Genomic DNA, 22,602 nt, shown 5'->3' with positions numbered 1-22,602 from the left:
ATTCCTAGCAAAGGCTGCTATATTTGGAGATAAATATGAAAATATTTAACTAATTAGAGCAAGCCACATAACCAGAAATACAAAATTCAACTTGCAAATCTTGGCAAAACTGCACACTACCATTTTCAGTTTTGCTGCACTTTTCATCTTTCCGGCAGCTTTTTTCTCCTCAATAGACAATAGGTGCAGGAGTAGGCCATTCAGCCTTTCGAGCCAGCACCGCCATTCAATGCGATCATGGCTGATCACTCTCAATCAGTACCCCGTTCCTGCCTTCTCCCCATACCCCCTCACTCCGCTATCCTTAAGAGCTCTATCCAGCTCTCTCTTGAAAGCATCCAACGAACTGGCCTCCACTGCCTTCTGAGGCAGAGAATTCCACACCTTCACCACTCTCTGACTGAAAAAGTTCTTCCTCATCTCCGTTCTAAATGGCCTACCCCTTATTCTTAAACTGTGGCCCCTTGTTCTGGACTCCCCCAACATTGGGAACATGTTTCCTGCCTCTAATGTGTCCAATCCCCTAATTATCTTATATGTTTCAATAAGACCCCCCCCTCATCCTTCTAAATTCCAGTGTATACAAGCCTAATTGCTCCAGCCTTTCAACATACGACAGTCCCGCCATTCCGGGAATCAACCTAGTGAACCTACGCTGCACGCCCTCAATAGCAAGAATATCCTTCCTCAAATCTGGAGACCAAAACTGCACACAGTACTCCAGGTGCAGTCTCACCAGGGCCCGGTACAACTGTAGAAGGACCTCTTTGCTCCTATACTCAACTCCTCTTGTTACGAAGGCCAACATTCCATTGGCTTTCTTCACTGCCTGCTGTACCTGCATGCTTCCTTTCAGTGACTGATGCACTAGGATCCACTTCAAAACTCATTGATAGATAAAACCAAGAAACAAACCTCAAAAGCATCAACATCGTGCCGTATTGGTGCAGAACTACTGCAAACTGAAGAGAAATATCAGATCCGACAGGAATCTGGCACCATTTTGTATCCTTCAAGTTCAAAGTTATTAAAAAATGCAGTCTTAACTTAGCCATAAAGGCCACAAGAAAGGATTTTGTGCATTTATTTATTCATACATGTGTGGAGGGCAGGTGAAAGAGAACACCAGTCTATTTAGGTGTTTTCCTCCTAACCTCCTCTCCCCAGAACTCTTCACACTAGATTCACTCCTTTAATGCACTGAGTTGTAAATCTGTGGAATTCACTGCCTCAGAAGGCAGTGGAGGCCAATTCTTTGAGAGAGCTAGATAGAGCTCTTAAGGATAGCGGAGTATGGGGAGAAGGCAGGAACGGGATACTGATTGAGAATGATCTGCCATGATCACATTGAATGGTGGTGCTGGCTCGAAGGGCCGAATGGCCTTCTCCTGTACCTATTGTCTATTTATATTTTAAAAATTAACAATTGTTCTTCTCAAATTAAAAGAAAACAAACTAAAAAGAAAGATCACATTATAACAATCCTGACAATGTTCCTGTCTTAGCAAGATAGCAGCCAAGTTCTGCCCAATGATCTCCATGTTGCATTTGTCCAGTCTGCCCCACTCAGAGAAGGATACTTGCAGTAAAATCTGGCCAAATGCCTGATTATCAAATGTCACTAAAATTAATGTCAGAAAATCATTATTTAAAACAGCTTAATAGTTCATAAAGATCTTTACCAACACCATAATTGATGTCGGAAAATGCAGCAATTAATTGCCTTAATTTAGATATAACTTTAAAAATTAGAACATTAAAAAAAAATCAAAAATCCAACCCTTGAATTGAGCTCAAATGTACAAATATATGCTCGAGCTGGCGGGCTGAGTGAAATCTTCCAGTGTCTGTGTCAATCACAGACATATAAAGGGGATGATTGGGGGAGGAGACTGAGGAATTCCTTTCATGGTTTGAAAGAGAACATTGCTCTTAATGGGCCATACATAAAGACAGCTTTTTTTCTCACCTTTTCCTCTACCAGCCTTGCAGCCTCTTAACAAATTCCTCACTTGATTACTTTGATAATTGGATATTTGGCCAGATCTCACTGCGTATCCATTCTCTTTGCGGGGCAGAGTGGACAAATGCATCCTTGAGACTGCTGGACAGAATCTGGATTTGTTTCTGAGGTGTACCACACTATACTCTTCCCTCACATCAAAATAACATCAGAGTTTGAATAACAAAATTCAATTCAGACATTCATTTGAAAGCCAATCTCTGAAGGAAATCATTAATGGGAAAACTGAGCATGGTAAACACAGATGCAGGTTGGGCAACAAAGAAATAGGAAGGAAACATGAGACTTGCTAAAGTGCTTTGTATCAATTTTCAATGAGGAAATAGGACAAACTAGCAGTTGTAGAATGGCTATAACAATGAGTTGTGAAAAGCAAAGATAATAAAGGAGCAAGATACACCACTCGACCCTAAAAACCATAGCAGGTCATGGGTAAATTTCAGCGCCATTTTAGTAAGCAGAGTCTGGGTGCTAGACTGGGCAGTGTTCACAACTCTCTGCAATTTCTTCGTATATAAAATGTTTGTAAACAATTATTTTTGTTCAACTTCTTGGATAAGTTGACAGTTGACATTTATAACTATTTCTTGAAGAGTTGCTGCTTCATGATCTTTAAACTTTGGATGTTACTGATTGAATATTTGCACTGGAGATCCACTCTGTCTGTATCAGGCCAATTGATCATATTTAATGAACTATTCTTCTTTGCTTTCTCTGTTCATTTTAATTTCACCTCCACGAGCTGTATCTCTTTTCGTTTTATTTTATAAAGTCAAGGAAGCAGAGAGTAGGCATTTGCAAACAATAGAACTCTACTGTATCCACAATATAATTGAAAAGACATTTACCTTATCTTAATTTTGGATCTTGTATTGAATCGGTCAAAATGGTTATGTTACCGAGGCTGTTGTATCTCTTTCAATCACTTCCACTAGATATATCAGACCAACAATTTCAAGAATGGGATAAACATATCTCGAGGTATATTTGGCAGGGACAAAGACCAAGAATCAGATACCAGGGGTTACAACTGACCAAAAATAAAGGTGGGGTTGCACTCCCGTGCTTGAAAGACTATTATGCAGCTGCTCAGCTGAGAACATTAATTTATTGGTGCAACCCCGACTATTGTGCTAGATGGAAGGAGATTGAGATTGCTATAACAGAGGAATTTCCGATTCAGGCTGCAATCGGAGATAAGGAGTTAACAAATAAGTTAATTAATTTGGGAAACTCATGGATTCGATTATCACTTAGGGTATGGAATAAGGTCGTTACCCAAAATCATCTGAGGGATGCTGTGAAGGTTTTGAGATGGTGCACGTTTGATCCAGATTTTGTACCAAAAAGACAGGACACTAGTTTTAAAAGATGGAGTTCTCAAGGTTTGACATCATATTGCACATTTTTACATAAGGGGTCTATGAACAGCTTTGAGAATCTGAAGAGGCAATTTGGTTTGAATAATTATGATTTCTATAGATACCTTCAAATTCGCCAGTATATAGATCAAATACAAAAGGAATGTGCAGAAGTAAAATGGGATAATATTTTGTTAAATGTATTTATTGATGCTTACCATGGAGGCTCAAAACAGAAAACCATCTCAAAATTATACAAGGGTTTACGGCAGAGAAAAGGCAACTCACTGTATGTAAAACAGAAATGGGAAAGGGAAGGTAATCTGGTTCTAAAGGAAGAAACCTGGGAGAGCTTAGGTGAGATACAATGGAAAACTTCAAGTTCAAATGTTTGGCGGGTGTTTTGCTGGAAAACCCTTATTAGGTTTTTTATTACACCAGTTCAAAAAAGGCATTACACAAATTCTTCTTCATGCTGGCGACAATGTGGGTGCCTTGAGGCAAACCATTTTCACATATTTTGGTCTTGTGTATCAGTGATCCCATTTTGGCAGGAGATTCATAAAGTTTTACAAAAAGTTTTTTATATGGATATTCCATTTAAATTTGAGTTTTTATATTTTGGTGCTTTACCAGTACAAAATGCTTCTATTAAAGATAAGTATCTTTTCCAGATCTTAAGTGCTGCCAGCAGGAAAGCTATTACTAGGAAGTGGTTGAAACCTGGAAAACCTAATGTGGATGACTGGATTAACATTGTATATGATATTTTTATAATGGAAAAGATAACTTTTGCTTTAAGATTGCAACAGGGAATATTTTTGAAAAGGTGGGAAAAATGGATGTTGTACATCATGCCCGTACGGCCATCATTCGTTTAAAGCGGATCTTTGTATCCTACTTCCGTGTCCTATCTAATTTTCCTTGATTTCATACCGCTCCAGAAGTAGTGATGAAATATTATAGAGGTATACCCCAAATGTTGGTTTTAGTTGTTTTTGTTTTTGTGTGTAGTTAAGTTTTGGATATGATCAAATGTCCAGTAAGTCATTACCCATCCTTGTAGTGCTTCCAATACCTGTGGTATGCTTTATTTTGGGATATGCAGTATTTGTTAACTAAGGAGGGTTTAATGTGAATGAGAATGTGTATCATTGCGGAATGTATGGAACTGGAAAATCAAAATAAAAATAGAATTATTTTAAAAAAAGAAAAGACATTTAACTTAAACTAAGAGCCAAGAAAATTTGAATTGGTGAATTGATTAAAAACCCTTGACAGCCACTAAAATGACCAATGTTGCCTGACATGGTACAAAAGCATGAATCCAATTCAAATAAACAAAGTGGAGGAGTAAATCACTGGGTCAGGCAGCATCTTTGGAGAAAAAGGATGGGTGATGTTTCAAGTTGGGACCGTTCTTCAGACCGGGGGGGGGGGGGGAGAGCTGGTATAAATCAGCACCTGATCTTTTCTATTGCTATTCGATTGCTATTGAGGGCGTGCAGCGTAGGTTCACTAGGTTAATTCCCGGAATGGCGGGACTGTCGTATGTTGAAAGGCTGGAGCAATTAGGCTTGTATACACTGGAATTTAGAAGGATGAGGGGGGATCTTATTGAAACATATAAGATAATTAGGGGATTGGACAAATTAGGGGCAGGAAACATGTTCCCAATGTTGGGGGAGTCCAGAACAAGGGGCCACAGTTTAAGAATAAGGGGTAGGCCATTTAGAACGGAGATGAGGAAGAACTTTTTCAGTCAGAGTGGTGAAGGTGTGGAATTCTCTGCCTCAGAAGGCAGTGGAGGCCAGTTCGTTGGATGCTTTCAAGAGAGAGCTGGATAGAGCTCTTAAGGATAGCGGAGTGAGGGGGTATGGGGAGAAGGCAGGAACGGGGTACTGATTGAGAGTGATCAGCCATGATCGCATTGAATGGCGGTGCCGGCTCGAAGGGCTGAATGGCCTACTCCTGCACCTATTGTCTATTGTCTATTTTCATTGATTAGCTGATATGCGAAACAATGCAACCCTGTATATCTCGCACACAAAATGATGTAAATCTTATCATGAATGCCAGAAATAAAAAGTGTTATCCTTGTTTATGTTCATTTTTGAATGATTTAAAATTGAGGGGGTTGGTGCAATATACCGCTAACCCACAAATGTGTCGTAATGAGATATTCATCTTTGAAGAAACCAAGAAGGTGCCTATGTTATTTGACCAACTTATCGGTTGAATTTAAATATGAAATGTTTACAGGTTGTAGGGTTGTAGGGTAGTGGGTAAGGATCGTGTTAATGCATATAAAGGGCATGTCCCACTTTAGGCGATTTTAAGGCGACTGCCGGCGACTAGGTTGTCGCCGACAGTTCGCCGGGTGTCGTGGGCGTGATCGTGAGGAGTCTTCCAAGAATCGTCGTGGATCTCAGAGCGTCGCTGAGAAATCATCCGGAGTGAAATTTCTCGGCGACAGCTGGCTTGTCGCCAGGTATCGTTGCTTATTGTGGGCGCTGTCGCCTGCTGTCCCCAGGTTTGCTAGGTTCTCTTAGATGCATTTAGAAGCACATTATATTAAAATAAGTAAAGTAATTTCAAAATACCATAAAATGTTTGTGTTTAACCAATTTATTTACTGTCAGGACATTTGACAGGTAGATTGGAGGCGACAGTTTGACGGTCAGGTAAGTGTTGGAATTTTGCGATGTTTATGGCCATCAGCCATTACATTTAAAGTGGGCTCCCAACCCAGATATGCAACCCAGAAACCAGATATGCATCTCCTGTACATTTTCAAAGAATGCCAACACACTTCTCACAAAAATCTACTTAACCACTTTTAATTATTTTTTTTAATACAGCTATTAGTAAACTGGAAGTAAATCCAGTTTATGCCTTGTTACAGTGATGCTTGGTTTTTAAGTAACCCATACAAGATGTTATAGTTCAAAACTCTCAAGTACTTACCGACTTGTCAGTGATTTCAGCGAAAATTAGGATGCTGGAGAAGCATTGACAGCGTGGGAATTTTGCAATGTTTCCGAAGACGGTGTAATCTCGACCTGACTCGGCAATGTCGTGGTCATTGTCGTCGGGTAAAAGAAAATTTTGGCGATCTGCTACGACTTTGAGTCGCCGGCAGTCGCCTTAAAATTGCCTAAAGTGGGACAGGCCCTTAACTAATTTTTCACAAAAGTGATGGTTAGCACTATATTGCACCGACCCCCTCAATTATGTTAAATTCAGAACTAAACTATAGTAGCAATGTACATTAGTCATGTCTAAAGCTAGCTTCTGTATCAGTGTAGGTATGTATGCATTACATTTTATTACTAATATAGAATGAAAAGAATGAAAAAATATCTTGACATGTGTTCTTAGTTTTTATATTCACAATATTAGGATTTCTGGAAATAAGTTTGATGTCACTGATTGCGAATGTGTATGGGTAGAAATGTATGTGAGAGAACAGTGATCATGATAGGGAGAACCATGTGCTGAGAAGTGTGTGCATGACTGATTATATATCTATACTAGACCAAGTGGACCCGTTGGGCCCATTCCTCTTAGAGGGGGGACAGGGAAGGGGAGAGGGTATCACTGAGTGAGCCGTGGACCCAAAGCCTCTCCTGTATTGGTGTAGCACCCTCAAACCCCCTTATCCCCCCTCCTCCCATTGACCCACTCCATCCCCCCCTCCTCCCACTGACCCACTCCATCCCCCTACCCCACCCCCACTTGCCCCTCCCCTGTGCCCACCCCCACTCCCCCCCAGCCCTGCCTCCACCCCCATTTCCCCTCTCCCCACCCCTATTCCACCCTCCCCTCACCCCCACCTCGCTCCCCTCCCCCCACACCCACTCTCCCTACCCTCCCCCACCCCACCCCCCTGCCCTCCCCCCACCCCCACTCTCCCTGCCCTCCCCCCAACCCCACTCTCCCTGCCCGCACCCCACTCTCTCCCCCACCCCCAATCTTCCCTCCTCCCCTGCCCTACTCTCCCCCTCCCCTACTCTCCCCTACCCTGCCCTCCTCCCAGCCCCACTCTCGCCCCCTCTCCTCCCCCACCCCCCACTTTCTCCTCCCCCACCCCCACTCACTCTCCCCCACTCCCCCTTTCCCCTCCACCCCCACTCTCTCCTCGCCCACCCCCTCCCTCTCCACTCTCTCCTCTTCTCCATCCCCAAACTCCCCTGCCCCCCACTGTCCCCCTTCCCTCCCCACCCCCATTCTCTCTTCCTCCTACCCCCTGATGCAATTAATTAATTAGCTAATCAGTATAAATTTATACAACCCAGTGAAACAAAATTCGAAACAGTTTAAAACACTATAAAGTTCAAGTAGATCTGTGCCGGTTCACTGCGTCTCTAACTTTAAAAATATAAGACCGATTTAAATAAAACTTGTTATAAACAATAGTCGCGAGAGTGGTGATTAAGGTGGTGCAAAAAAATGGGCCCACTCCCATTCTCCCCCTCCCTTCCTCCACCCCCGACCCCCACTCCACTGCCCCACTGCCCCCCTCCCCCGCACCCTAACCCCCCCTTCCATCCGCTCTCAACATCAACGGGCCTCACGCTCTGCAGTGAGGCAAGGGGCGAGGACGGGCCAGGCCAGCAGCGAGAGGCGAGGCGAGACCAGCGGCGAGATGAAGCCGGGGCAGCGGCGAGAGGCAAGGTGAGGCCGGGCCAGCGACCAGGCGAGGCCGGGCGAGCGGCGACGTGAGGCGAGGCTAGCGGCGAGGCGAGACCAGCGGCGAGGCGAGGCGAGACCAGTGGCGAGGCGAGGAGCGTACAGCGGCGAGGTATGTGTTTTGCGGAAAAATGTTATGCGAAATCGGAATGGCGGAAATGAAATAGGAAAGCGGAAACTTTCCGCCAAATTCGGAAGGGTTGTGTGTGTGTCTCTGTGTGTGTATGCATATACATAAACCATAAAGGTCGAATCGCCTTTATCATTTATGTATATCATGTGAAAAATAAGATCAAGAGAGAAATAGAGCGTTGCTTTAAATCAAAGTTCCTTCTGATCCATGACAAGGAACTTTCAGATCTATTTATCTCTATCTTTCCTCTCACACACAAACACATTCAAATATATATATATTTAATTAAACTCCCGTTTATTTGTTCCTGAACTACAGCCGGTAAAAGAACGGTACATGATAGCGCGACAATTTTAGGCCCACCTTATTCACCGTCGTCCCTTTGGTGCTAATGGAAGAAGTTTCATTGAAATCAGTGTTATGCTTTTTAGGTTATTCACATTTTAAAATTTAAATCTATCTCCTAGGGAGGGATGGAGGGGGGGAGGGGGATAGAGGGTAGGGAGGATAAAGGGGGTTGAGGGGGTTGGAGTGGGGGAAGGAGGGGGAGGGAAGAGGAGGGGGAGGAGGGGAGGGAGAGGTGGGGAGGGAGAGGTGGGGAGGGAGAGAGGGCAGGAGGAAAGGGGAGGGGGAGAGGAGGGGGGAGGGGGAGGAGGGGAGGGAGTGGTGGGGATGGAGAGAGGGGGGGAGAGGAGGAGGAGGGGAGAGGAGGAGAGGGGGGAGGGGGGAGGAAGGGGGGAGAGGGGAGGGGAGGAGGAGAGGGTGCTGCACCAATGCCGGAGAGGTTTGGGCCCACTTGGTCTAGTATATGTTAAATTTGTGCAGAGTGCGTGTTAGAGCAATACATGGGAAACTGAACAAAAGAGGGGGCTAGGGCGGAAGGATGGGAGGGAAATGGGCAGAAACAGCAAGAAAGAATAAAATCAAGTATGGGGAAAACATTTAAAAAGAAAAATAACAAAAAAATGTGAGTTGATAGATGAGATATATTCTGCATTTTAATGATATCATCACACATACTGTTCCCTCACAACATTGATTACACTGCGAGAAGCATAACGAATGGCGGGTTTTGCTTACTAAAACGGCAGACGTTCTCCACTGTTGGGTACTACACTTCAGTATACACGATTTTGACGGAGTGGTCCATCTTGCTCCACTCTATTATCTTTGTGAAATGGCTTTATGTATTTAATTTTTTTAAGTTAGTAACAACGAAAACAATGAGACATAAATTAGACAAATCTCTCGGACATGACAGCCTGAACCACATGAAAAAAAGTGTAGAAACTCTGGGTTAATTTAATCAAGGTTCTACAAAGTTCCTACATATTCACTCAATGAATTAATTAATATTGTCAGTTAAACAGCAATTCTGAATGTTACAATAATCTCAGAAAGAGGGTCTTGAGCAATTGCGAAAATCAAAGATCATCCAAAAGTGTCAAACGTGAATGGTAAAGTTAGACCCCATATGCCAAATCGAGTTATTGATTTTTAAAAGGTCGCCAGCATGATGGATTGGGGAGTTCCCTTGCATGCTATTAATTTACTGCTCCAGAGGCATTTGATAAGATTCCCCAAGTTTATTGAAATGCATCAAATTTTGCAGAATTGGAGGTAATTTTATGACATGATATCTGGTTGGCAATTGACAGAAGGAAAGGTTATTTCTGGATTGTCCAGTCACTGACAAGTAGTGCATCCCAGAGATATGTAGAAGGTCTCATCTTTTCAATGTTTATGACAAAAAGAATTAGTATCCCACACTCCAAAGACGTACAGGTATGTAGGTTAATTGGCTGGGTAAATGTAAAAATTGTCCCTAGTGGGTGTTAATGTACGGGGATCGCTGGGCGGCACGGACTTGGAGGGCCGAAAAGGCCTGTTTCCGGCTGTATATATATGATATGATATGATATGATATCTAAATTTATAAAATAACACAAAGTTGAAAGTTACTGCAAGCTACACAGACGGGAGACAGTGGGAGTGACAGATATAACAATGCAAGAACTATGATATCTTTCATTCTGGGTGAGAAAATCAAATCAGAATATTTGAATGGTAAGACTGATGTGAAGGAGCAAATCATTTTGGATTAATTTTCACATATGGCTACAAAATGTGAAAACTATTATGTAATATGAATCTATATCTTAAATAGTCAGGTAGTCAGAATCCCTAAATGAAGTGAGGTGTTAGTTGCGCAGAACTTTGGTTTAATTCAGCAAAATGATGTGCTGTGGTTGAAAAGCTTAATTGACAACAGGATGCATAACTTTGCTTGTAATTCTTTGCGTTCAGATTGTTATGACCGAAGCAGTCAAGGTATTAAAATGGAAAAATGTATGCCAAAAATAGCATAGTTAGATAATATGCAGTAAAGCAAGCAAACAAAGTTTTTCAATGAAGATTGACACAAAATGCTGGAGTAACTCAGCGGGTTAGGCAACATATCTGGTGAAAAAGAATAAGTGACTTTTCGGGTCAAGAACCTTCTTCAGACTGAGAATTAGGAGACAGGGAAATGAGAAATATAAAAGGTACATAGAACAAATGAATGAAAGATATGAAAAAAGCAACGATGCTGAAGGAAAGGTGGAGCCCACAATGAACCATTGTTGGCTTTGGGGAAGAGGATAACGAGTGAAACAAACAGTGAAATTCAGCTGGACAACAGTGAAATTAGTATGATGATGAAGGTGGAGGAGGGATGGAGAGAGAGGAGATGCAAGGGTTACGTGAAGTTAGAGAAATCAATATTCATACCGCTCGGTTGTAAGCTGCCCAAACGAAATATGAGGTGCAGTTTCTCCAATTGGCCTCACTCTGACAATGGAGGCGGAACAGAAAGGTCAGTATAGGAATGGGAAGGGGAGTTAAGGCATTTAGAAACTGGAAGATCGTGTAGGCCAAAGCAGACTGAGCTAAGATTTTCGATGTATTCAGTACACGTGACAATAATAAACCAATACCACATTGGAAATAAAAGCCTTTTAAATTCTGGAAATTTAGTTTAGTTTAGTTTAGAGACACAGCACAGAAACAGGCCCTTCGGCCCACCGAGTCCGCACTGACCAGCAATCCCCACACATTAACACTACCCTATACACACAAGGGACAATTTACACATGCACCAAGCCAATTAACCTACAAACCTGCATGTCTTTGGAGTGTGGGAGGAAACCAAATATCTCGGAGAAAACCCACGCGGTCACGGGGAGAACGTACAAACTCCATACAGACAGCACCATAGTTGGGATTGAACCCAGGTCTGTGGCCTGCAAGTGCTGTAAGGCAGCAACCTTACTGCTGTGTCACTGTTTAGCATATCAGATTTGAAGAGGACATAAATGTAAAATAAGATCAAGGCCTTCTTTAGAGCGCGAAGGCGCCAAGTTACCATCTGCCCACCGATCTATGTGGATTTTGAAAGTTTTCCTTGTGGCCACCCAGGTTCTCCCCCAACTCCCAGGATCCTCTGGTTTCCTCCCCATCCAATTAAAGATGGTAGATTAAACGGCGATTATAAATTGCTCCTGGTGTAAATCAAAAGAAAATAGAAGGGCATCAGAGAGAATAAGCTGCAAGAGAGGGCAGCATGGTGACACAGCAAGAGTTGCTGCCTTACAGCGCCAGAGACCCGGGTTCGATCCGGACTATGAGTGTTTGTCTGTACGATGTTTTGTACGTTAACCCTGTGACCAGTGTGGATTTTCTTCGGGATCCCTGGTTTCCTCTTGCACTCCAAAGACGTACAAGTTTGTCGGTTAATTGGTTTGGTATAATTGTAAATTGTCCCGAGAGTGTAGGATAGTGTAAGTGTGTGGTGATTGCTGGTCGGCGTGGATTCAGTGGGCCAACTAAACTAAACAAAAGAGAGAAACAAGGAGGGGGAATGAAACCGATGAGATTGCCATGTTCTGCAATGACAAGGCCCCCCTCCCTGTCATAATACAGTCAGTCAAGATGGTGTAGCTGATTGAGCTGATGTTTCACAGCTTCAGTGACCCAGGTTTACACCTGACATCTAATGTCATCTGCACAATGTCTTTAAAGTTTACTGAAACTGCAAATTTAAGGATATATCTGCAGTGGTGACCTCGGAAAATCTTGAAATATGTAGAAATATCGACAAAAACTTGATTTCACTATAAAATTATAGACATAATGATCCCAGGCCAATTTTCCTGCAGATTAATTTGCATAACTCATATGTCATACTTTGATAATTATGCACTTGTAGCATTAGCCATATAACTATGAAAGAGAAAATTGACTTTAATTTATTTGAAAATTTAGTTTCTAGACACACATTATTGCATAAAATACTATAAATCTTACCATCACTCAAAGCTGGAAAATAATGATCCCTTATCTAGTCTCTCCTAAAGCTGATCTGTAGGGATACAGATCCAAGCACAGTTCTGTAGTCACATGACATATGATACCAGTGGATAATATTCTTATCCTCCATATAAAGATAGGGGCAGTCAGGGGGGGATTGCAGGACAGTGATTGTTAAAATCCAGCAGAAGGAGCTGCTGAACATTTCTGAACAAAGGGGTGGCACAGTGGTAGAGTTGCTGCCTTACAGTGCCGGAGACGTGGGTTCGATCCTGTCTGCGGAGTTTACCGCATGGGCTTTTTCCACATTCCAAAGATGTGCAAGTTTGTAGGCGAATTGGCTTCTGTAAATTGCCACTAGTGCAGACCTCCCAACATTTGATTTTACAAATTCAGAATTTTGATGTCCAAAATTCAGAATTTTGATGTCCAAAATTCAGAATTTTACATCAAAATTCATAATATGGTTTGTAATGCAACTTTTCAGCAAAAAAAAGTATGCACCCCGAAAAATTGTTTTGTTTTGTTTTTTCTATTTTGCTTTTTCCTTACACATCCCAATTCTCTTGGTATTGAATAAAAGAACAATGTCATAAAATGTATGACGAAGTTATGAAGAGCTTCATTTGAAAAACTGCACATACCTAATTTAATTGAAGACATACTTGTTCCAGTGGTCTTCAACAGCAAATCGCAATGGTCCATGTCCCCCCCCAACCCTACTCCCCCCACCCCCCAAACCCCCTCCCGCCCCACCCCCTACTCCTCCCCACCCCACCCCCCTACCCCCACCGCGCCCCTTACCCCTCTACCCCCCATACTCCCCCACCCTCCCTACTCCCCCCACCCCCTTTACTCCCCCCCACCCCCTTTACTCCCCTACTCCCCCCGCCCCCTTTACTCCCCTACTCCCCCCCACCCCCCTTACTCCCCCCTACCCACCCCCTACTCCCCCACCCCTCCCCTCCACCCCTTTCCCCCCAAATCCACTACCCCACCCCTCCTCCCCCACTCCCCTCCCACACCCACTCTCCCCCTCCCTTCCTTCACCCCCCTGACCCCCACTCTCTCCTCCCACTCCAATGCCCCCCCCCCCCCATCCCCTCTCAACATCAACGGGCCTGACGCTCCGCAGCGAGGCCAGGCCAGCGGTGAGGCGAGCGGCGAGGCCGGGCGAGCGGCAAGAGGTGAGGTGAGGCCAGGCCAGCGGCAAAGCGCGGCCAGCGGCGAGATGAGGCCGGGCAAGAGACGAGGCGAGGTCGGGCTGCGACGAGGTGAGGTGAGGCGAGGCTAGCGGCGAGGCCGGGCCAGCGGCGGGGCGAGGCCAGGCAAGGCGAGTACAGCGGCGAGGCATGTGTTTTGCGGAAAAACGAGAGGCGAAATCAGAATGGCAGAAATTAAATAAGAAAGCAGAAACTTTCCACCAAATTCGGAAGGGTTGGGAGGTCTGCTAGTGCATTGGAAGCAAAACTGGGATAACATAGAACTAGTACACAGGTGATCAGTGGTGGGCATGGACTCGGTGGGCCGAAGGGCCAGTTTCCACGGTTTCTCAAAACTAAACGTCCTATAAAGCAGCGCCCTATCAGTACTGCAATATGTTGGAAATGTGAATCTAAATCATATTTTTTCCATTTTTAAAGTGAGACTTGAACCTAGTGAGTTTTCTGAGATGAACTAAAAGGGCCCAAAATGAGTTTAACAAGTATCAAGAAACTGCGAATGTAGGGTATCTGAAATGCAAACAGAAAATGCCAGAAACACTTATTAGATCCAACAATATCTGTGGAAAGACAAACGGGATTAATATTTCAAGTTCAAGACCCTCCTTAAGTTTTGACAAAGGCATCGTTTGCAGCATTTTAAAAAAAAATATATGATATCTTTGGATAATTAAGCACTCCTGAATACTGGAATTGGGGCAGGTGCATAACCTCGAGCTTTTTCTTTAATATTTACAAAAGGCAGCATTCTAAATCAATTATAATACAAATAGATATTGATTTCCCAGGAACACAGCACATGCCTACATGGAATTCTTATTGACCAACGTCTTCTCAATCTTAAAAATGTTTAGAGAAAACATTTCATTTGGCACCACTCTTGCCTTTAACTCTATGCTAATTGTTATTTCAGTTCTAATTCAATGGTGCAGTTGAATGCTGTATCATCACAGGAGCGTAAAATTGCCTATTCGTTTCAATGATTCAGGTAAAATAAAGACAAAAATACAACACAGCTCCACATGTACTATAGCAACGCTGAAGAGACATTTAGACAGGTACATGGATAGGATAGGTTTAAAGCGATATGGGCCAAACGCTGGCAGGTGGGACTAAAGTAGATGAGACGTTGGTCGATGCGGGCAAGTTAGGCCAAAGGGCCTGTTTCCATGCTGTATTCCTCTATGAAGTAAAGATCTTCAGTGACACCCAGAGATAGCCACACTCAGTCTGAAACAGAATAATTGATCACCTGCCCAATTGCTGCTTGGGCAAATTATTGGGGGTCAAACTGCCTGTGCATTTGCCTCCAAATACCATAAGCCTATCACATTTCAGAATAATAATTCTGGAGGATGTGAGGAAGAATCTTATCACCCAGAGTGTGATGTGAATCTGAAACACACTGCCTGAGAAAGTGGCAGAGACAGAGACTGTCATAACATATAGGTATCTGGATGAGTACTTCAATTGCTATGGCAAAGGAGGCTGCGGATCAAATGATGGTAAATGTGGTTAGTGTAGGTGGCAGACTAAATGGCCTATTTCTGGGATGCGTGATTCTATCAAACTATACTACAGTAAACTACAGTCCTTTAGAAGGATGAGAGGGGATCTTATCGAAACGTATAAGATTATTAAGGGGTTGGACATGTTAGAGGCAGGAAACATGTCCCCAATGTTGGGGGAGTCCAGAACCAGGGGCCACAGTTTAAGAATAAGGGGTAGGCCATTTAGAAAAGAGATGAGGAAAAACTTTTTTAGTCAGAGAGTTGTGAATCTGTGGAATTCTCTGCCTCAGAGGGCAGTGGAGGCCAATTCTCTGAATACATTCAAGAGAGAGCTAGATAGAGCTCTTAAGGATAGCAGAGTCAGGGGATATGGGGAGAAAGCAGGAACGGGGTACTGATTCAGAATGATCAGCCATGATCACATTGAATGGCGGTGCTGGCTCGAAGGGCCGAATGGCCTACTCCTGCACCTATTGTCTATTGTAAACCATTTGTGCTGTATCTTAAGCTGATTCAATAATGACTTTCTGTCCATCGTAAAGTAAGTAGGGAAATGTGCTGAGCATTGCACAATGTTCAATTCCATTGGCAACATCGCAGTAAATGTAGCCATCCACGCCTACATGCAACAAGACGTAGACACGATTCAGGCGTAGGCTGATATGTGGCAAGGAATAGTTACATCACTAAAATACCAGCCAATGACCATTTCCATCAGGAGAGTCTAAGTTTATATGCCTGACATTCAATGGAAGTACTATCACTGTGTTCCTCACCACTAACATCCTAGGTGTCATGTGTTACCAGAAACCCAACTGCACCAGTGATTCAAGTGTTGTTGTTACAAGAGAAGGTCAGAAGCCGAGCATCCCAAGTTGATAAGAATCACCCAATGGCACACAAAGAATTTTCCCCACATACTAAGTCATGTCAGGGATGCGATGGAATACCCTCCTCTTCCCTGGATGACAGCGGCTTAACAACTCTTAAAAGGCAACAGCATCCATGACGAAAAGCCCACAGGAATGGACCTCATCCGCCACCCTAAATATTCATTCCTTCCACCGGTTGTGCAGTGAAGATTCAGTTTGCAAAATACATTGCAGTTACTTATTAAGGCAACTCAAACAGCATCTCCCAAATTCACAACCTCCATCATCAAGAAGGGAAGGGGCACCAGACACACGGGAATTTCAGACCGAACATTTCCCTTCAGGTCACACACCATGTTGACTTGGAAATATACTCGCATTCCCTCATTGTTACTGGAATCCTGAGACTCCCCTCTCAACAGTATTCACTACGAATGCAACGATTCAAGAAGATAGCTCACAACCACACTCTCAAGGTGAATTAGGAATGTTCAATAACTGTTCGCCTCTCCATCGACACCCAGGTTCCCCAAACAGAAGTAATAAATAATCTGATACCTTGCTTCGATTAAGGTGACTGAGGGATAGATATTTTCCAGGAAATAATTAAGAAACAAGTACACACTGCACGGGGAAAACATTGGTTTTCCAATCTATATGGATGAGTTAAGATGAATAAAACCTTCCTTTTCTGATGCAAATATGACGTCTATGATTTTGATCCAAAAACGTCCCATAACAGAGGCGTTGAAGCTCATAAGCCTAAAAGAGCTCCTCTGGGCTCTCAAAATCTCAAAGCGTAGACAGCAAGCTGGTATGAGAACAATCTGTCCTCAACTTCTGAATGGGAACACATTACAACAGCTAGACCACCAGGGACCACTGGTGACATATAGTCCTTGGGCAAATGCTCAGACTGTGCTGTCTTATGCTTTCAAAAATGTTAACTGCTGCTTCCATAGCAGCAACATTAAATAGGTAATATCTTCTGCCGACAAATGAAGTAACTGGTTGATTGACCAATATAAAATAAATATATGAATGAACATTATTAATAAGAACAATTAAGCAAAGAAATGCTAATCATAAATTAGTGCATGTTATCTATTAAATTAAAAAATACTTACGCATGGTTTACTCACTTGCTAAATACATCACAATCTCCACAATCGTACTCCTGTTAATAAACCAACTAAATTCCTCATCTCTAGGACATGAGAACCAATAATTCTGCCCAAAAATTGGGTTAACAGAATGCTTCATAAATGATGCCATTAAATATAAAGGATGAACTATGAATCTTGTTTTTCCAATACCAAATTCAAAAATTTTAAATACCTTAAAAGCATAACAATTCACATAAACACTGAACAGATTAAAAATTAGTTGTCTACCAGCAAAGAGTTCTTTTTCTCTATTTAAAAGCATGCATTGGCAAATATAGTTGAGAAATTCTAACCTCTCCCACTGTAGAATCCTGTGACACTGGCTTCTGCTTCTTGTTTTTTTGCTGCAAGATCTTCGGAGGCATCCTCTCTCCTGATGCAGGCTGAACAGCAAGTGCACCTTGAGCAGTCTGGTTCATTCGATTAGTGGTTGTAGATGAGGCAGTGGATTTTGACCAGGAAACAGTCGTAGCTTGAGCAGCAGGAGCCGACAGAGGACGGTGTTGTTTTGTTGTACTGTTATGCGGAGCAATAGGCAATTCACGGAGGTTGCTGTTTCGTTGAGGAGAAGCCTGGAATTGATTTGGAAGCTTATTGATGTTTTGAATACCAGGTATACTCTGCAGATAACAAAGACATGCAGGAAGTGATATTTCCGATGTAATTTTATCAAGTAAAAGACAATCATTTTTAAAGTTTCATAATGATCAAAGTGGTATTTAACCTTTCACTAAGGAAAATAATTAAGCAATGCTTTTCCAAACAGATATTTTTTAAGAGTTAGTAAAATGTCACAGAACTCTCAAATCGATTCCCTTTTTTGTGTTTAACTTTGCTTAATTTCAACCAGACTGAACTGTTAAACACCCAACTTGATTTCTCAGCACTACCATCAGATGTGCAGGACCACAGTGATTCTGTTACTAGCTGACCATTCCTCAATTCTGGATTAAATGAACTAAAAACACAAGCTTAAATTCCACCAGGGGAATTTAGCCCCATGCACCCAATCAGCCATTGAATAACGTAACGGGTAACCCTTTACCTCTCTGGCACTTGCCTGCAATAACATCATATCTCGTGATGTTGAAATGCACAAAAGCCGACTGGGTAGAGAATTACTAAAATTTATCATTACCGAGATGGAGATTCCTCCTCATCTTTTTCTGAATGGTTAACATGTTATTTTGAGATTATGACCTTTGGTTATAGATATCCTAGCGAGGGGAATAATCAATTTCCTATAAGACCAGTCAAGCCCTGAAAGGAGGCATATTAAAAAATTATCAGAATGACCAGAAGACAATCTAGTTAACCAACACTCTTTCGGGAGTGAAGCTGCTTCCCTCACCCGATCTGTCCTACGCGCAAAATCAAAGGAATGGGAAAACTCTTCAAGGGCAATTTGGGACGGCCTTGCCAGTGATTCCAAATTCCTTGAACAAATTATTTAGAAGATGTGTCAGCAAGGAAATGGCCCGAGGTGTAACGAAACGACTTTTGGCTGTAAAATTGATTTGCCAATTGTAACTGCTCTGACCCAGCAAGCAGATAATTAAAATCGATTCTCAACACAAATGAGAATTTAGGACAAATGTGGAAAGTTGAGAGATGATGGCATAAAATGGTTTCGAAGAAAATATATTTCAGCAAAGTACATTTGAATCGACCACATTTTAACCAGAGAAATCTACACATTTTAGATTTAAGGATTATAAGCTTTAAATAAATGACTTCTCCGGAAAAGCCGGGGCAATTCATTTCAAATATTCAAACAAAGACAAGTAATGAAAAATGTACCACGCTATTTTTAACTAACAGCAACATCTAATAATATTTCTTAAAAGTTAGTCTTACTTCTGGAGAAGCTATTGGCATTAATGAAAAGCAATTTAAATAATTTTTTACCAGGAGCATGAAAGAACAGGTAGGTGAAATGGAAGGGAAATTAGGTCTCGGTTAAGTTACCAGACCAAGATTTGTATTACTAGGGTTATCCATGAGTAGCACGAAGAGTCTTGGGGTATGGAAACACGTCTTTGCTGACCAGGATCTATAATTAAGCTATATTTGGCCCATATCCCTAACCTTTTCCATTCGTGTACCTATCTAAATGTATTTTAAATGTCACTATTGTATCCACTTTTATACTGTCCTCTGGCAACCCATTCTATATATGCACCTCTATATATGCACCACACTTTGCATGAAGAAATTGCCCCTTGGGCTTCTTAAATCTGTTCCCTTCTACCGATGTGTTCTAATTCTGGGCTACTCCAGCCCAGAAAAAAGACCATGATCATTCACCTTATCTATGCCTCGCATAATTTTGTATACCTCTAAGCTCACCACTTACCCTCCTACAAGCCAGGGAAAAAAGCCCCTGTCTATCCTGTCACTTCTTATACCAAGAGTCCTTGTAAACACCCAAGTGAATCTATTCTGCATCCTTTCCAGCTGACATTCTTGCTGCAGCAGGGTGACCCAGAACTACACACAATACTCCAAATGTGCTCTTACCAACGTTTTGTACAACTGTAACATGAAGTCCTAATTCCTGTCCTTGTTACACTTTTAATGTAATGCAAGATGTGAATAATAACAGAGTAAATGATAGTGTGCACCAATGGGAACCACAAAAATAAAAAACAATAAAATTGTGAACAATTACCCTGGAGTCATTGTATATGGTATTACAAATAACTTGCTTTTTCTGTCTTTAGCATGGGAAACATCCCAAATTGCAAGAGAAACAGACAATAAAATAAAAAGCAAGGAAAAGGAATGTTCTCCCCCCCAGCAAATAAAAATGAAAATATAAACAAGTGCAGAAAATGAAAATATAAAATGGAAACAGAAGCATCAGAAGATTAGGCTGCCTCCGTTGAAAGATAAACAAAATTAATCATCGGGTTTAAATCTGACAATATATTTATACGGGTTATGCAGAATGGAAACAGACCCTTTGGCCTCTGATGACCATTGACATTGCGGGCTAGTCTCATTTTCCTGCATTTGGCCCACATCCGTGTAAACCCTCCCTAACCATGTATCTATCCAAATGTCTTTTGAATGTCATACCTGTATCCACCTCTGCGGCTTCATCTGGCAGCTCAGTTGCACGAGGTCCCTCTTAAATAACTCCCCTCACATTAAGCCCATGCCCATTAGTTTTAGAATCCTCTACACTGGGAAAAAGATTGAGTGTTCACTTTATCCATGCCTTCCATAATTTTGTATACCTCTCTATGGCCTTCCACACTCCAAATAAAGGAGTTTCAGCCTACCTAGCCTCTCCTGATAACTCAAGCCCGTTAGTGCCGTTTGCATCCTAGTGAATCTCTTCTGCGCCCTTTCCTTCTGGCTACAGCCAGAATTGCATAGTACTCCAAGTGTCGTCTCACCAATGACGTGTACAGCTGCAACATATGCCATCTTTTGTATTTAATATCATGCTCAATAAAGGCAAGCATGCCTAACGTTTTGTTCACCACTCTGGCCACTTGAACTGCCATTTGCAGGGAACCATCCACCTGTACTCCGAGATCTCTGTTGTACAATAAGCTTCGGAACACTACCATTTATTTTGTAAGACTTCCCTCGTTTGACTTACCAAAGTGCAACACCCCACACTTGTCAGGTTTAAATTTAATTTACCATTCCTTGGCCCACTTTCACAACTGATCCAGATCCTGCTGTAAACTGAGATGTACTTCCTCACTGTCCACTATACCACCAAATTTGGAGTCATCTGCAAATTTACTAACAAGATTAACTACATTGTCATCCAATAGTTAACATAGATGCCAAATAACCGTGAATCCAGTACCGATCCTTGCTGGCCATAGTCTTCAATCAGAAAACTTCCCCTCCACAACTAGCCTTTGACTGCTTCTTTCAAACTAATTCTGGATCCAGTTGGTTAGTTCACCTTGAATCCATATGCTCTAACCTTCCAGACCAGCCTACCTTGTGGGACTGTCAAAGGTCTTGCTTGAGTCCATACACACAACATTCAGTGCCATGCCCTCGTCAACCCTATTGGTGATTTCTTCCTGTGCATCAGAATCCCCTCCAACAACTTTCCCCCAACTGACATCAGGCGCACTGGCCTGTAAATCCTTAGGCAGTCCTTGTTGTCATTCTTAAACAATGGTACAATATTAGCCACCTGCCACCCCCCCCCCCTCAAAATTCAGGCACTTTTGCACAATTGCTGCTCGTAACCACTGTTTCTTTCAAAATAAATATCTGAAGACTGGTTTGATTCCAATTCTGAACATATCCACCACAATGTGAAAACATGTTATGGCTAAGGAGTGACCATAGATCAGGGATGTGTTTGTAAGCAAAGATAGACACAAAATGCTGGTGTATCTCAGGAGGTCAGGCAGCATTGATCCAGTATTTGTGTCTATCTTTGGTATAAACCAGCATCTGGAGTTCCTTTTTATTACATGTGTTTGGAAGCATTCACCAAGTGTGTCAAAGACGTCTACAACAAGTTATTACAATTTAATTTATGGTACAGCACCCCTTTAATGAAACAAATTCCTATACTAAACATATTTTCCTTTATAATACTTATTATATCCCACTAAAGAATAAAACCTAGTTGAGCGCTTAATGGATCAATGTGCTGTGCGATAGAGCAGTAAAACATGTTTACAGTCCTTTTGGATCCAGAATTCCAGTTCTCAGCCCTGCTAAATAGTGAAGAATCAGCAAGGAATTAACTGTTATTGAGACAATGGTTGGAGTAGACAAATTATCAATTCCTTCTTTCCCCAGTAAACTACATAATTCATAATGAGACACACATTAATGATACCCACTTCATTGGAAAATTAGGGACATCATTTTCACAAGGCTGCTCAAGGACGTCAGCTGCTAGCCAAAGTGGCACAAGCACTAATTTGGCCAATGGAACTGAAGGAACTGAATAACTTAGGTTAGATCTTGGAAGCATTCAGATTACTCTCAGCATCACCAAAATAAGCAAAAATAATATTTCCAACTGGTTTTGCAGTCATAGTTTAAAAAAATGCTGGAAATAAGTGCAGTCATCAAATGTGCTTTCTCTGATGTGTTTTCTTACAAAAGGTGACTTTGCTAAATGAGAGGCCCTTTATTTTATTCCCTGTGAACATGAGGGTTAACTTGAAAGTCTGCCCTTGTCCTCCATATAATTTTGTGACGCAACATATAAGTACACATGAGCTAGCTACAGCTTTATGATAACTTGAATGTATTCGTAACCTGACTATAATT

At 42.1% G+C, this 22,602-nt stretch overlaps 1 protein-coding gene across 3 annotated transcripts in view; it reads right to left on the bottom strand.

Annotated features, from left to right (window-relative positions):
• The window catches only part of rbm33a (RNA binding motif protein 33a), a 143,322-nt gene that overhangs the window by 45,362 nt on the left and 75,358 nt on the right, over positions 1–22,602 (bottom strand). For all 3 annotated transcript variants that reach the window (XM_078424779.1, XM_078424787.1, XM_078424795.1), the window contains one exon: positions 17,625–17,951. In XM_078424779.1, the coding sequence (XP_078280905.1) occupies positions 17,625–17,951 (327 nt within the window). The remainder of the gene's footprint in view (positions 1–17,624; positions 17,952–22,602) is intronic.

This window comes from Rhinoraja longicauda, chromosome 2, assembly GCF_053455715.1.
Source record: "Rhinoraja longicauda isolate Sanriku21f chromosome 2, sRhiLon1.1, whole genome shotgun sequence".
Classification (NCBI taxonomy): Eukaryota; Metazoa; Chordata; class Chondrichthyes; order Rajiformes; family Arhynchobatidae; genus Rhinoraja; species Rhinoraja longicauda.
Note: the sequence above shows the minus strand (reverse complement) of the source record. Positions and strands in the feature narration are given on the sequence as shown.